The sequence below is a fragment of the Sinocyclocheilus rhinocerous genome, unplaced genomic scaffold (genome assembly GCF_001515625.1).
Source record: "Sinocyclocheilus rhinocerous isolate Xijiao unplaced genomic scaffold, SAMN03320098_v1.1 scaffold506, whole genome shotgun sequence".
In the NCBI taxonomy this organism is placed as follows: domain Eukaryota; kingdom Metazoa; phylum Chordata; class Actinopteri; order Cypriniformes; family Cyprinidae; genus Sinocyclocheilus; species Sinocyclocheilus rhinocerous.
The window spans coordinates 585,077-601,147 of record NW_015647040.1 but is presented as its reverse complement, the minus strand read 5'-3'; the positions used below and the strand labels follow the sequence as shown (position 1 = coordinate 601,147).

Below are 16,071 nucleotides of genomic sequence, written 5' to 3'. Positions count from 1 at the left end.
TGTATGTGTATGTGTATGTGTAGATAGATAGATAGATAGATAGATAGATATTTATACTTAAAGAATTGTTTGTCAAACTGTAGTAAGACTAAGTAATCTGGTTGTTGAAATGGTGAATAATAATAAATAATAATAATACTAATAAACAAAATGGCTACTAAATAAATAAATTAATACTCTATATTAATTGAGTGCATTAAATATTTACCACACAAACACACACACATCACAAACTTGTTGAATGGAAATATCACTCTGCAGAACTAAAATATTATTGTTGTTGTTTATGATGATGATGATAATGATAGACCTAACAAATTAATACATGAATGAATGAATGATCTATATTAATTGAGAGACTGTATGAAATATTCAGCCTATAAATTAAAACAACTCATTTGTTACACTGAGGGAATATTTAAGTGAACTGCTAAAATGGTTAGTTTTTTATTGTTATTATTTGTTTTATTTAATTTTATTAGTAGCATTTTGTTTTATTTAAAAATAGTGAAAAAAGTCACAAAAGTTGATGGACGTGTGTGTACACTGTAGCCTACCGAGCAGATCGGAGTAAGACTTTCTCTCCTGAAGAGATCCGTTCAAACATGGTTCCTCCCGTTCAAGTCTCCCCGCTTATCAAGGTACAGCTTCTATTAGGAATATGACTCAAATTGTGTTTTATATTCAGAAACATGCTCTATGCTTGTTAGTTTATATGAGCGACCTTCATTTATCCTCAGCAAATAGCTCGTTATACGTTGCTAGCGCTAATGCCTAGCATAGCCGGTGTATGAGCTAATGGTGTTAGCCTGCTAGCCTGTCCACAGCACTGCAAGGTCAGTACGTTATGGGTAACGTTACATGATGTGTTGCATAGAAAACAACGAATGACCTGTCAAATGTGAATAAGGATTATTGACTAAACTTGTACATTGTCCTGTGGTAGGGTAGGGTGAGTTTATAAAAGTATAACTAGTCCCTGTAGTCTCTAAATTAAAATGGTCACACAGTGTATACTTACTAAGTTATATAAAAGCTGTATATTTGAAAACATTTTGTTTAAAAGTGGACTATATGAATTATATCACGTCAAGTACCCATTAACAACAGACTGTGATTTGCATGCTGTCCAAAACTTTGACCCAACTGTATTTTCTCGTACTGAATGTTTATTTTTAGTCATATGCAGTAAAGAAATAGATTTGTAAAATATGAGAGTTGCCTGTGAAGTCTTGACAAGCTCACCAGTCAACAAACCAGCAGTTTTCTTTCTCTGATTTCAGACAGCAAGATGGTCAGCCTTGCTAATTGGATTAATTTATGGGAAGCAGAGATATGGTAAGCGTTTATGAACGATTTTACGTTGTAGTTTAAAACTTAAATTAATTCAGTTATATTTTGTATTGGGATGCCTTTTGTGCCTCTGTTAATTGTCTTTCTATGGTGTTTTTCAATCAATCTGCTCACCAGATTATCTGAAGCCCATTGCTGCTGAAGAAAGGAGGATTGAGGAGGAAGAGAAGAAACTCAGGGAAGAGCAAGAGCGCATTTACAAACAGCTTTCTGAAGGTCTGTAACCCCTATCTCTCTCTATACACATTATTCTACAATATAACAAGAATAAAATATAACAAAATGTATCACATGATGTTGCAAAAACCCTGTTCCACCTGTCCTTTGTCTCAATATGGACATTTTATATTAAACAATAGAGGGTAGATACAGTAATGTTGAAATGGCGTCTGGTGAAATAAATTAGTCCCTTTTTTATTTTGTGATATATTAACAGCATCTCATGATGTAGCAGATTTCACCTATGTGAAGTTTAACTTGGGGTTTGAAGATATTCAATGAAAATATTCAGTCAGACAATTTCAAAGAAGTGTTATTTATGGAAAGGAATTTCAGGGGATGTATTTCAACAGTTTATGAACTAGAGAAAGTTATCAAAGTTCATTGTATACACATTTAGTAGTGATACAGGGTGTTACTTTACCACAAATATTTCAAAATGTGAAAAGATATCACTACTCTCTCTTTTTTTTTTTTATCTCCACAGCAAACTCTGACACCATTCTGAAGTAAATCTCCATGATGTATCCATTCCAGCACCAAATGAAATGAATCACAATAAACCTAATTTTATTTTCAATAAAGACAGAAGGTAAAAATATTCTTGTATGTTTTCTTTTTCCTCATTGCCATTATTCAGGTAATTCTGATTATATGCATCATAAGGGCGTCTGCATACCTTTTCAGCAAGAAAAGAACATTTTCATTTGGTTGGGTTATAGTTATATGCACTATATGCATGACAAACCAAGATCATTCTCTGAGAATGTGTTGAGGACTGTTTTGTCTTTACTGCACTGCTGTGGTGACGTTTATAGAGGGAGGACGGTTGTATAACCTCACCATGGTTTAGCATAAATCCCAGGATTTAGGTCAAGCCAATACAGCACAAGTGCTGATTTTGCACAAATGCTTCACAGCTACTTAGCTGCACTTCATTAACTATTTAAAAAAGCTCTGCTTTCCTCCATCTATAAACAACATTTCTACTGAGTTAATCTAAAAACCCAAAACTGCCATGACTTTAACAGAGACAAAAATATTGGAAGTCTTGTAAGAATATTGTCAGAAGATTTATTGGGAAATGGAATGTGTAGGGATGTTCAGATAACCTTTGCAGATGACACTCAGTTACAGTATCTAGGAAGGGAAGGGTGGAAACTGCTGATAGTTCTCATGGGATACGAGGCTTTCTTATCGAGTGACTCATTGAGTAGATGTGTGAAGAGAATCAAATCCTTTGTAGTTTGAAATAGTCTCAAATTAATATTGTTATTGCTTTAATATACTACCCATCAAAAAAATTGGGGTCTGTAAGTTATGTTTTTGAAAGAAGTCTCTTCTGCTCACCAAGGCTGCATTTAATTGATAAAAATACAGTAAAAACAGTAATATTGTGAAATACTGCAGTGTAAAATAGCTGTTTATTTATTTTTATATATTTTAAAATGTAATTTATTCCTGTGATGACAAAGCAAAATTTTCAGCAGCCATTATTCCAGTCTCACATGATCCTTCAGAAATCATTCTAATACGCTGATTTGGTGCTCAAGAAGCATTTCCTGTTGTAACGTGATACATTTCCCCCCCCCCAGTATTCTTTGATAAATAGAAAGAACATCATTTATTTGAAATAGTCAATCTAAGAACTAAGAAAAACACAAAGTTCATAAAAATAATATGCTTTAATTGTCATTGTATTGAGCATACAGAAGTGAAGCTTAATGTTTAATCATTTAATTGGAATCATCCATATGTGATGCTGTATTTTTGATGGTTTGCGAGCATCATATTTGAAGATGAATCAAAATAATCAAATTCATGTCAAAAATGATTAAACTTGCTCTGCAAGTAAATCACATTTGTGTCAAATTCAAAAAGACTCAATAAGTCTTATTATCGGGCCCTCGCTGTCAGATCTGACACATTGATTTAAACATTCATTTTCATTGCTACTGCCTGATTCTTCGCTACTTAAATTAAACCTTTATGATATGTGAAACAGAAGCAGCAGCTTTGTATTATAAGCTTGTAAAATTCATTAAGTGCACTAAAACACACCTTTGTAATATTTACTTTTAACAGTATGTAAAGTCGTACCTCATAAAGTTTAAAAATACATTTTGTGTATTTACACAATTAGATTCACAACTGATGTTTTTACGATGTTTTATAGACAACTAGTGAAAGAAAAACTTGATTCCTACAAAAAAAGTCAGACATGAGAAGAAAAAAATTGCCAAGGACCCTTGGGAAGTCTGTGATTAAAGGGATAGTTCACCTTCAGTTGCTGGTCCCCATTGACTTGCATAGTGTTTTTTTTCACACTATGGAAGTCAATGGGGACCAGCAACTGAAGGTGAACTATCCCTTTAAATTCATGAAGGTATTCAGATTCAGGCAATTTTTTTCTTCTCATGTCTGACTTTTTTTGTAGGAATCAAGTTTTTCTTTCACTAGTTGTCTATAAAACATCGTAAAAACATCAGTTGTGAATCTAATTGTGTAAATACACAAAATGTATTTTTAAACTTTATGAGGTACGACTTTACATACTGTTAAAAGTAAATATTACAAAGGTGTGTTTTAGTGCACTTAATGAATTTTACAAGCTTATAATACAAAGCTGCTGCTTCTGTTTCACATATCATAAAGGTTTAATTTAAGTAGCGAAGAATCAGGCAGTAGCAATGAAAATGAATGTTTAAATCAATGTGTCAGATCTGACAGCGAGGGCCCGATAATAAGACTTATTGAGTCTTTTTGAATTTGACACAAATGTGATTTACTTGCAGAGCAAGTTTAATCATTTTTGACATGAATTTGATTATTTTGATTCATCTTCAAATATGATGCTCGCAAACCATCAAAAATACAGCATCACATATGGATGATTCCAATTAAATGATTAAACATTAAGCTTCACTTCTGTATGCTCAATACAATGACAATTAAAGCATATTATTTTTATGAACTTTGTGTTTTTCTTAGTTCTTAGATTGACTATTTCAAATAAATGATGTTCTTTCTATTTATCAAAGAATACTGGGGGGGGGGAAATGTATCACGTTACAACAGGAAATGCTTCTTGAGCACCAAATCAGCGTATTAGAATGATTTCTGAAGGATCATGTGAGACTGGAATAATGGCTGCTGAAAATTTTGCTTTGTCATCACAGGAATAAATTACATTTTAAAATATATAAAAATAAATAAACAGCTATTTTACACTGCAGTATTTCACAATATTACTGTTTTTACTGTATTTTTATCAATTAAATGCAGCCTTGGTGAGCAGAAGAGACTTCTTTCAAAAACATAACTTACAGACCCCAATTTTTTTGATGGGTAGTATATTAAAGCAATAACAATATTAATTTGAGACTATTTCAAACTACAAAGGATTTGATTCTCTTCACACATCTACTCAATGAGTCACTCGATAAGAAAGCCTCGTATCCCATGAGAACTATCAGCAGTTTCCACCCTTCCCTTCCTAGATACTGTAACTGAGTGTCATCTGCAAAGGTTATCTGAACATCCCTACACATTCCATTTCCCAATAAATCTTCTGACAATATTCTTACAAGACTTCCAATATTTTTGTCTCTGTTAAAGTCATGGCAGTTTTGGGTTTTTAGATTAACTCAGTAGAAATGTTGTTTATAGATGGAGGAAAGCAGAGCTTTTTTAAATAGTTAATGAAGTGCAGCTAAGTAGCTGTGAAGCATTTGTGCAAAATCAGCACTTGTGCTGTATTGGCTTGACCTAAATCCTGGGATTTATGCTAAACCATGGTGAGGTTATACAACCGTCCTCCCTCTATAAACGTCACCACAGCAGTGCAGTAAAGACAAAACAGTCCTCAACACATTCTCAGAGAATGATCTTGGTTTGTCATGCATATAGTGCATATAACTATAACCCAACCAAATGAAAATGTTCTTTTCTTGCTGAAAAGGTATGCAGACGCCCTTATGATGCATATAATCAGAATTACCTGAATAATGGCAATGAGGAAAAAGAAAACATACAAGAATATTTTTACCTTCTGTCTTTATTGAAAATAAAATTAGGTTTATTGTGATTCATTTCATTTGGTGCTGGAATGGATACATCATGGAGATTTACTTCAGAATGGTGTCAGAGTTTGCTGTGGAGATAAAAAAAAAATTAAGATATTTTAATATTTTGAATTATTTGTGGTCAAGTTCACACCCTGTAGACTGTGAGAAGAAATATATCCCCTGAAATTCCTTTCCATAAACAGCACTACTTTGCATTTGATTCACTGATTTTCAATGAATAACTTTGAACCCAAAGTTAATTTTCAAGTAGGTGAAAACTGACATGCTACATAATGAAACACTGTTAATGTATGACAAAACAAAAAGAGGACTAATTTCTTCCGTCAAACACCATTTCAACATTACTGTATCTCCCCTCTACATAAGGCTGGTTAATGTAAAATATCCGCATTCACTGAAACACAAAGATCAGAAACTAACAGGTGGGCCAGGGTTAAAAATACCACCACAAAAAATACACTTTTTGTAACATCATCTGATATATTTTGCTATATTTTATTATTGTTATATTGTAGTATAAAATTGTGTGTGTGTATACATACAGAGAGAGAGAGAGAGAGAGAGAGAGAGTGTTACAGACCTTCAGACAGCTGTTTGTAAATGCGCTCTTGCTCTTCCCTGAGTTTCTTCTCTTCCTCCTCAATCCTCCTTTCTTCAGCAGCAATGGGCTTCAGATAATCTGGTGAGAAAATTGATTAAAAAACACCATAGAAAGACAATTAATTTTATTTAATTTATTAAATTAAATTAAGGCAGAAAAGGCAACACAAAAGCCTGCTTCAAAATACCAAAACGTTTAAAAATGTCACCAAAACTCAAACACTTACCATATCTCTGCTTCCCATAAATTAACCCAATTAGCAAGGCTGACCATCTTGCTGTCTGAAATCAGGGAATGAAAACTGCTGGTTTGTTTACTGGTGAGCTTGTAAAGGACTTCACAGGCCACTCTTATATTTTACAAATCAATTTCTTTATTGAATACGACTAAAACTGAACATTCACTTTGGGAAAATAGAGTTTCAATGATGTGTGGCTCGAACTCCAGGACAACAGCATGCAAATCACAGTTTGGTAATGAATACTTGACATTCAGCAATGTCCTTTGGTGTGGCACGCTATAATTAATATAGTCAACTATTTAAAAGAGTTTTAAAATATACAGATATGTTAATATTAAGTATACACTTTGTATGACCATATTAATTTAGAGACTAACGTTACAGGGAATATTTATACTTTTATAAATTCACCTTATCGTGTGCAAGTTTAGTCGTTACCCTTATTCACATTTGACACGTTCCTTCGCTGTTTTCTTCGCAACACGTCATGGTACCCATTAGATAGCATTACTGACCTTGCAGTGCTGTGGTTAGACAGCTAGCTGGCTAACACGATTAGCTCACCCACCGGCTACATCTGCTAAAGTTATAGGTTTGACCAACAGATTCTATGCTAAGCTATGTATAGCGCTATTTGCTGAGGATAAATGAAGGTCGCTGATATAAACTATATAAACTAGCTGTTTCTGAATTTAAAACACAATTTGAGAGTCATATTCCTAAGAGAAGCTATACCTTAATAAGCGGGGAGACCTGTACGGGAGGAACCATGTTTGAACGGATCTCTTCAGGCAGGACAAGAGGAAGTCGCTGCTGCGCTCTGCTCTGATTTGATTCTCCCTGCTGTCAGTAGGCTACACTGTACACAGTACAGTACATGTCCATCAACTTTTTGCCTGTTTTTCACCATTTTTAAATAAAAAACAATAATAATGATAATAATTTTAAACCTTTTTAGAAGTTCACTTAAATATTCCTACAGTGTAACAAAGGAGTTTTTAAAAGTATAAATATTCAACCCAGTCTCTCAGTTAATATAGGGTATTCATTCATTCATTTGTTAGGCCTTTTATTATTATTGTTGTTATTATTAGTGGTAGTAGTAGTAGTAGTAGTAGTAGTAGTAGTAGTATTGTTGCTTATAATTTTAACAACCAGTTGACTTAAATAGTCTTACAGTGTGAAAATTTAGTTTTTTAATATGTATAAATATTTCATACAGTCTCTCAATTAATATAGGGTATTTATTTATTTAGTAGTAGCAGTGGATAAGATTGAGAAATAAATCAGTTTTGTCAACTGCCCATTGTCATTCAGATGTGTCATGCCTTGTCATTAAAATACAAATTGTACAAACTGTGTAAACCTTTGAAAAACTATAATTACAAAATCTTAGATAAGACCGGTTATAGTTATAAAGATGAATTCCATCAAAGCCTACTTCCTAAATAGATATTTGAAATCAGTCTCATAGTGATGATACATTTTTTTATTAGCCACAGATTAAACATTAGAGTACACTATGTCTCCACCTGAGTTGAAGTTGTTCCTTCTATTTGAATCTATTTCTGGAGGTGACGTCACTGATGCCAACACAGGTGTCAGTTTCAGAAACCTGCAGGATTAGAAAGCATGTTGGAACGCTTGTAAGTTAAATTTAAACACAGCTGACAGAATATGAAGTAAGTTCTGACACACACACAAAAAATATGCCCTGATGTGACATTGAACTATTTCTCACAGTAACCTTGATTAGTTATTATATTTAATATATGTGTTAATATTAGGTATGTTATATTGCTATACGATAGGAAAACCTTGTATCAGCCTCTTGCATTAACCTCTTCCCTTAATAGAAAGTTATGCAGAGCGCCAGAGTGTTCACTGGAAATAGAACAATGATGTACTTCTCTGGTATTTAACAGATGGATCACAAAAATACAGCCGACTTGTTTTGGAACATGACAGCATGTGCTCAGTCATAGCAGCTCTTCGACAGGCTGACACACACTGTAGTGCTAATAGAGGAGCGTTACTGGAATGTTCCAAGACAGCATATAAAAGCCTCATTGGGAGAGAAGCACAGAAGAACTCAACCAGCTCAAAACAGCACCGAAAATCCACCAAAAATGCTTTGCCCAAGCACATTTCAGCCTCACCTCAGCCCATTCATGGACTTCCACTGGCCAGTGCGCAGTCTGTGGCCGGAGACCAGACCTCTGTTCTTTCAGATCGAGAAAGAAATGATGAGACACTTGCAGGAGATGAGACACAACCTGGAGTTCATGGAACGCCTGCACCAAAGGATTTTCGACGAGATTGACCACGTTTCACCCATGACGACTTTCAAACCCATCTCATTCCAGCTCAGAAAAGAAGGAAGCCTCTATGCACTGACACTAGATACAAAGGATTTCAATCCAGAGGAGCTGTCCATTAAACAAGTGGGCAGGAAGTTGCGGGTGAGCGGCAAGACAGAGAAGAAGCAAGACGATGGGAAAGGGTCGTTCTCGTACAGATGCCAAGAATTCAGGCAGGAGTTTGACCTTCCTCAAGGTGTGAATCCTGAGATGGTGACCTGCTCTTTAAATAATGGACAGCTACAGATAGAAGCACCCAAAGAAGCCAATGCTGTGAGCAACGAGAGAGTGATTCCCATTACATACACTCCTGCTGTGAAAAGTCCTGTTCCTCAGAGCCCTCAACCTGAGAGCCAAGGAGCTGAGGCAGAGGCTACAGATAATTGAGCTTTGCCTCTATATATCGCACAATGGAACAAAATGACATTCATTTACAGCTTGAACTTACAAAATTGTAAAAGTAGGGTGACCATACGTGCCATTTTCCCAGGACGCGTCCTGGCCAGGATTTCTATATTGCCTAAAATATCTAGGTTTTGGCTTTGTTTGCGTGTGCAGACCGATCGGTGTATGACATCAAAATACCATACAGACGGTTCCTTATGCTTTCAAAATGCTCTTATGATATTTTGATATCATACACCGATCGGTCTGCACACGCAAACAAAGCCAAAACCTAGATATTTTAGGCAATATAGAAATCCTGGCCAGGATGCGTCCTGGGAAAATGGCACGTATGGTCACCCTAGTAAAAGAATCAAATTTGTCAAAGATCATTATTGGTCCTACCTTTTGTGGAATTGTATTATCATTTTGTTAATTGTATTACGATTCAGAATTCAATATTTGTTTTGTTAGATTGATACATTTTTGTTAAATTGCAAAAAAAACTTATTTTGTGTACATCCAATAAACTAAAAAACTAATCAAGCTTGGGTCCTGGAATGGCTACCATGTTTATGTAATTTGCCAGATATACACAAAACATTATTCAATTGGTAAATGTATTAATTTGTATTAATTTATTTATTTATTTAATAAATGCATCTTCAATTTTTGTCTTTACAATTTCTTAAGAATTTTTGCTTGCATTAAATTATTAAGAATTGCATGCATCTCACAAATTCATAAAACCATTTGTTTTCTTGGTGTGAAAAATCAGCAATGATCAGAAACTAAGTTATTTAATATGGATCTCATCCATATTGATGCTTTAACAAAACATGCTTAAAATATACCTAAACTTTCATTACTGTAATATTAAAAAAAAAAACATAATCTATTGAGTTTTGAAAATTTTACAAATTTTAAATATGCATGTTTTATTTATAAGGTCTTGAATGGGCTTGCTCCCCCTCCGTTAATTGAATTTATAAAACTGAGGACAGATTGTAGTATTGGTACTAGGTCTATTATTAGAGGGGATTGTGAGGTGCCATATAGGCGAACATCTTTTGGACAGAAAGTATTATCTGTAATAGGGAGAATTGGAATAGCTTACCGCAGTCAATAAGACAACGTTCTACTTATCATACCTTTAAAGATAATTTCAAAAACTGGTTTATGATGAATCAGTTGTGTAAACATTTTACTTAGAAATATTAAAATGTCTTTTATGTGCTGTTGTATGTGTATTTGAGGCTGTGTCCTTGTGTGTACCTGCCTAGGGACTGCGGATATAAATTAGCAATGTTGCTATAATCCGGCTTGTTTACATTCTGTATTACTACAAATGTTCATTAACATGCGTTGTCCCTTTCAAATAAATAAACAATAACAATAACTTTAAAATATACCTAGTTTCTGTCCACACGTCAGATATTTTTGAAAACTTAAAGAAATATTTGTACATAAAAAAACCTAAGACCTCTTCTTCGACAAGGTTTTAGTTTTTGTGTCACAACAAACATGCATAAAATAATTAAAAATAGTTGCATGCAATTATCTCACAAATTCACAAAAACATTTGTTTTCTAGGAGTGAAAAATAAGCAAATATCAAAATTGATCTCTTTAACAAGAATCTCATCCATTTCGATTCCAGTATAGAAGCAATAAAAACAGACCTTTGACCTAAAAAATAAGTAAATCCTCTCCGTTCACAAGTGACGTTGATACTTGTACTAATCACTCCAACCCTCTAGGCGGCAGTACTGCTTTAACAAAACACACTCCACACGAAATTTTAGTTCCAGAAAAAAATCTTTCCGTTTGTTCACCCGCCACTAACAAGCAAATGGCTAGCTGGGGTACTTTTTAAGGCACAATTTTGTATGTGATGAGGTAGTAAGCATATGTTTTGGGAGGAAGGTGCCGAATAATCATCTTTGAGCATGACGGCAGTAATTCACGAGTTACTGTCCTCCGTTATGGGGGTATTAGTTGAAAGTGTCGTGTCGGAGTTGAGCAAACATCTCTCTGACTTCACGACTGTCTTATCCGAAGAGTGGAAGCGCAACAAGGGGACGGCAGTGAACAAAAACAGACTTAAACAGGCGAATCAAGCCAAAACTGTAAGTTCTAGAGTAGAGGAACGATTGAAGTGTCCATTCCTGTTCATAATAGGCTTCGAAATGTTGGTTGACAGCTGTATTTACAACTTCTATTTATTTAGAAGTCCATATTGAATGTAATTATATTATAAATATAATAAACCTGTTAACCTTGTAACTTCCATCTGTTTCACAATAAGCTGTTGTTGGTTAAATAATGTGTATCCGTGTTGTTTGTAATATGTTATTTTAAATTCCCATTTGTTTTAAACGTAAATTCGCACAGATTCTTGTCCCACCACTTTAATATTTCCACGCGGAAATTAAAAAATTCTGTTCATAAATCAGGTATATATATATATATATATATATATATATATGTGTATATGTATATGTGTGTACACACCTGATTTAAGTTAAATAATCAAAAAAAAACAACAACCTTGACCTAGCAGTATGTGTTCGGCAAGGTTTAAATTTTTGTGTCACAACAATCATGACGATCGTCATCACCATCACACAAATTGTAAAAAAAAAATTGTTTGGTATTTTTACATTATTTTTCTCCTGATGGTAGCTAGCAACAACAGAAAAACAGAATCAATACTGCGTTTATACAAAATATGGTTTTGTCACCAGTGCAAGAATGTGATGACAGATTGACTGTTTAATAGATCTTGCAGAAAACATAGTGTAATCTCATTAATTCAAGCGAATGATAGTTGGCAATTTATAAAATGTGTGACATTATTTTTTATAACTGTCGGTGTTAACTCATATTAAGTGATTGGTAATTCACATTTTGTGAGGAAATGAAAGCAGGAGATTGCACTCAAAACATTTAATACCTCTAAACACACTTGTCCTTAGGTCATCTTGTTCTAGTCATATGTTGTCTGAAGAAGTCAAATATTTTGTGTGTACAAAGTAATGATCGTAAGTCTTAAGTTCTGATAGAGCACAAGATTATTAAAACAATATAAGTGCATTTGATTATAATCAAACCTGTTTTTTACATGCAGGAAATTGTAATAATTGCATGCAATGAACTAAATCTCCAATGATCTCTTTTGTGTTTCAGAAGGAGTTTGCTGATTTCATGGAGCTGTTGAGTAAAGCCACAGTAGAGACGATGGTGAAACTGATTCATGATCACATCTCAGCTCAAGTACCGGAAGCTACAGCAAAGTCTCAGCTCTCAAAACAAGACAAACTAAATGGTACATCTTTATACTTAATCACAAACCTGGGCAAACACTCAAATATTCTGTGTATGTCTTGGCTCTATCATTTACTCACCCTTAAAGGGTTAGTTCACCCAAAAATGAAAATTTTATGTTTATCTGCTTACCAGGCGGTAATGCACTTATAAGTCTGCGATCCGCCGTAAAGCAAGAAGAAGAAGACACGTCACGCGCCTGCTGTTGAGAACGCGCTCGGGACAGTTCAGACATTGCGGTGAATCAGAGGTAAAAAACAATATAAATACTGTTCAGTTTCTTGCACAGACCGATCATTTCGTGTCTTTACAATCAATATCAATGTATCGCACAGAGCTGCAGGGTTTAATTTGGTTTTGTTTGTGTATGTTTTTTTGACTCAAAGCCGTGATTCCCATTCACTTCCATTATATGACTGACAGACTGCAACGGTTTGAGTTAAAAATCTTCGTTTGTGTTCTACTGAAGAAACAAAGTCACCTACATTGGATGCCCTGGGGGTAAGCAGATAAACATCAAATTTTCACCTCCGGTCATCTTCGGAACACAAATTAAGATATTTTTGATTAATTCTGACAGCTCTCTGACCCTCCCATAGACAGCAATGTAATTACCACGATCAAGGTCCAGAAACGTAGCAAGTAGATCGGTAAAATAATCCATGTGACACCAGGGGTTCAACCGTAATATTACGAAACTACGAGAATACTTTTTGTACGCAACGAAAACAAAAATAACGACTTAATTCAACAATTTGTCTCCTCCGCGTCACCCTGGTGCCATTTTGGAGAGTATCCACTGAACGTAAACGGCGTATATGCTATTCTGTGTCAGCTGCGTCACGCGGATACGTTGTTTTCGTTTTGAACGAATTCAAACTAATTCGTATTTTACCGATCTCCTTGCCACGTTTCTGGACCTTGATCGTGGTAATTACATTGCTGTCTATGGGAGGGTCAGAGAGCTGTCAGAATTAATCAAAAATATCTTGATTTGTGTTCCGAAGACGAACGGAGGTCTTACGGGTTTAGAATGACATGAGGGTGAGTAGTTAATGACAGAATTTTCATTTTTGGGTGAAATAACCCTTTAAGTTGTTCTAAACCTGTATGAGTTTCTTTCTTTGGCTGAACACAATAGAAGATATTTTGAATAATGTGGCAGATATTTTTTCTGCTTTTAATATTAAACTCATTTCATTTTGATCAATTTCACAGAAAACAAGACTTCTTATCTTGTCATTTTTCAGCACAAGTAAATGTATCTTTAGACATTTGCACTGGAAAACAAGTCAAAAATACTGAGGAAGAATTTAACATTTTTGCAGCCTGATCAGAAAGTGCAGTAAAGTTAAAGGGGTCCTATTATGCTTTTTCACTTTTTCAACTTTAGTTAGTCTGTAATGTTGCTGTTTGAGCATAAAAAAAGATCTGCAAAGTTACAAAGCTCAAAGTCCAATTCAAAAGGAGATATTTTATTTAACAGAAATCACTTTTCAAAAACTACAACAAACGACTCGTTTGGACTACAACGCATATTTTCCGGGATTTGTGATATCACAAATACTGACGAATGGGATGAGACCTGGTTGAGCTGCACTAGAGAAGGCAACGAGTGTTATCACTATTTTTCAGTTATCAGTTTTCACAAGGCAGACGAACTTAGAGTGGTTACAATCTTTTAAATTGCGCTCAAATTGATTTGATTTTGACGCAATATTTACACTGAAGCTCGCAGGCGGCTATGGTAAGGGGCATGACATTTCCCGAGCAGGTGCCGAGTGCTGCCAATCATAACACACTGGCCTAGCTAACCAATCACAGCACATTTCGTATTTCAGAAGGCGGGCCTTTATTTGATACAGGAACTATTCGATCCGTTCATGCCAGACCGGGGAGAGAGGTGTTGTAATAATGTAAAATATGTGAAAAATAATGTGTTTTTCGAACAACCTAGTATGAGAGCCTGTTCTAGTACACCCCCAAAACAAAATCAAGACTTTGTAAAAGAGCATAAGTTATTTCCGTATTCTAGTGTACTCTAGCAGAAGGTTTCCAAAGTACACACAGTTTAACCATGTGCATTTATTTATACTTTTCTTGGTAGAAATTAAATTAATTTGTAAAAAAGGTGACCAGAAACCCTTGCTCTGTAAATCTGTTTAAGATGCCTAATCGATATTTGAAGATTCCTGCTTATACAGTCAGTAATAATACTTTTTAAATATTATGTATTTGTATTGTGAATTCAAGATTTTCAGTGTGGTATTTCAAAAAACAAAGCATTATTTTTTTTTTTTCTCATTGTATTCTCACAGAGGGTCAAGCAGCCACATCTGAGTCTGAAAATAATGTGCTTCTTGAGTCTGAACAGAACAAGGATTATGAAATGGAATCAGAACATCATGAAAACTCTGGACAAGCAGCAAATCAGTACCAACAGCTGTCATCTGCACCCACAGATATTCTGGCAGGCAGTTTAAGTTTGAGTGAAAGCCAGCCTTCCACAAGCACGAACGTAGCTGCTGAGGAGAGACATGAGCCTTTAATTTGTGAGTCCTGTGGAGTATCGTTCAATGACATGGCCCTGTTAAACATTCACAATGCTTTACACAAAGAAAGACCTTTCAATTGTTTGACATGTGGGAATACTTTCAAAATGATGAAATGCTTGATGAAACACCAGAGATTTCACATGAGTCCGGATTTGAGTATTGAGTTTGAAGCCACTCTGAATGAAGAAGAATTCATTGTGCAGCTTGAAACCTGTGATACTGTCAATACATCACTGGAAACACTAGAGGTCACCACTCAAGGTAAGACATGATTTCAAATGCAGCTTAAAGGGATAGTTCACCCAAAAATGAAAATTACCCCATGATTTACTTACCCTCAAGGCATCCTAGGTGTATATGTGACCCTGGACCACAAAACCAGTCTTAAAGGAACACTCCACTATTTTTGAAAATAGGCTCATTTTCCAACTCCCCTAGAGTGAAATAGTTGAGTTTTACCGTTTTCGAATCCATTCAGCCGATCTCCGGGTCTGGCGGTAGCACTTTTAGCTGTAGCTTAGCATAGATCATTGAATCTGATATTATGCATTACATAATGATATTACGCAGCGCCTGAAAATAGTCCCCAGCTAGGTAATTTCTAAGCCTATTTTCAGGCACTGTGTAATATCATTGCGCCTGCTGCACCCATGGTACGGCAGCAAAGTTCCTTGATTATTACACCGGAATGAAAGTATAGTTCCTAGCCATATCGGCCTAGAAAATCGCAACTTTTCATTTTCCGTTGGTTTTAGTACACGATGTAACTACAGAAGTATCAAGTTTTAAATAGGAAAGATATAGAAACTCTTTGGTCATTTTTGAGCGAGATGCTAATGGTCTAATCAGATTAAATTATCTATGCTAAGCTACAGCTAAAAGTGCTACCGCCAGACCCGGAGATCGGCTGAATGGATTCGAAAACGGTAAAACTCAACTGTTTA

General features: G+C 35.0%; 4 protein-coding genes across 6 annotated transcripts in view; 3 read left to right on the top strand and 1 right to left on the bottom strand.

The window, feature by feature from the left end:
* Window positions 1–537: 537 nt before the first annotated feature.
* On the top strand, window positions 538–2,151 carry LOC107708537 (ATP synthase subunit e, mitochondrial-like). The gene is made up of 4 exons (XM_016512799.1): window positions 538–641; window positions 1,284–1,338; window positions 1,471–1,569; window positions 2,060–2,151. Exons 1-4 carry the CDS (start codon window positions 606–608, stop codon window positions 2,083–2,085), a joined length of 216 nt encoding a protein of 71 aa, XP_016368285.1. The 5' UTR covers window positions 538–605; the 3' UTR covers window positions 2,086–2,151.
* A 3,482-nt stretch (window positions 2,152–5,633) lies between these two features.
* On the bottom strand, window positions 5,634–7,354 carry LOC107708538 (ATP synthase subunit e, mitochondrial-like). Its single transcript, XM_016512800.1, has 4 exons — window positions 7,238–7,354; window positions 6,488–6,542; window positions 6,241–6,339; window positions 5,634–5,725 (listed from the first exon to the last, which is right to left on the bottom strand). The coding sequence occupies exons 1-4, from the start codon at window positions 7,271–7,273 to the stop codon at window positions 5,700–5,702; spliced, it is 216 nt and encodes a 71-aa protein (XP_016368286.1). The 5' UTR covers window positions 7,274–7,354; the 3' UTR covers window positions 5,634–5,699.
* Window positions 6,550–9,362, top strand: LOC107708534 (heat shock protein beta-11-like). 2 transcript variants are annotated; one of them, XM_016512796.1, is made up of 2 exons: window positions 6,550–6,734; window positions 8,428–9,362. In XM_016512796.1, the coding sequence occupies exon 2, from the start codon at window positions 8,632–8,634 to the stop codon at window positions 9,247–9,249; it is 618 nt and encodes a 205-aa protein (XP_016368282.1). In that variant the 5' UTR covers window positions 6,550–6,734; window positions 8,428–8,631; the 3' UTR covers window positions 9,250–9,362. The 2 variants fall into 2 exon arrangements, with proteins under 2 accessions (XP_016368282.1, XP_016368283.1); XM_016512797.1 differs by lacking the exon at window positions 6,550–6,734 and adding an exon at window positions 8,117–8,184.
* A 1,710-nt stretch (window positions 9,363–11,072) lies between these two features.
* Window positions 11,073–16,071, top strand: part of LOC107708532 (zinc finger protein 708-like) — a 9,698-nt gene continuing 4,699 nt past the window's right edge. Inside the window, exons 1-3 of one of the 2 annotated variants that reach the window (XM_016512794.1) lie at window positions 11,073–11,374; window positions 12,438–12,573; window positions 14,891–15,388. In XM_016512794.1, the coding sequence (XP_016368280.1) occupies window positions 11,195–11,374; window positions 12,438–12,573; window positions 14,891–15,388 (814 nt within the window). In that variant the 5' untranslated portion in view covers window positions 11,073–11,194. Of the gene's footprint in view, window positions 11,375–12,434; window positions 12,574–14,890; window positions 15,389–16,071 lie in introns of both variants that reach the window. The other variant, XM_016512793.1, reaches the window with a different exon arrangement.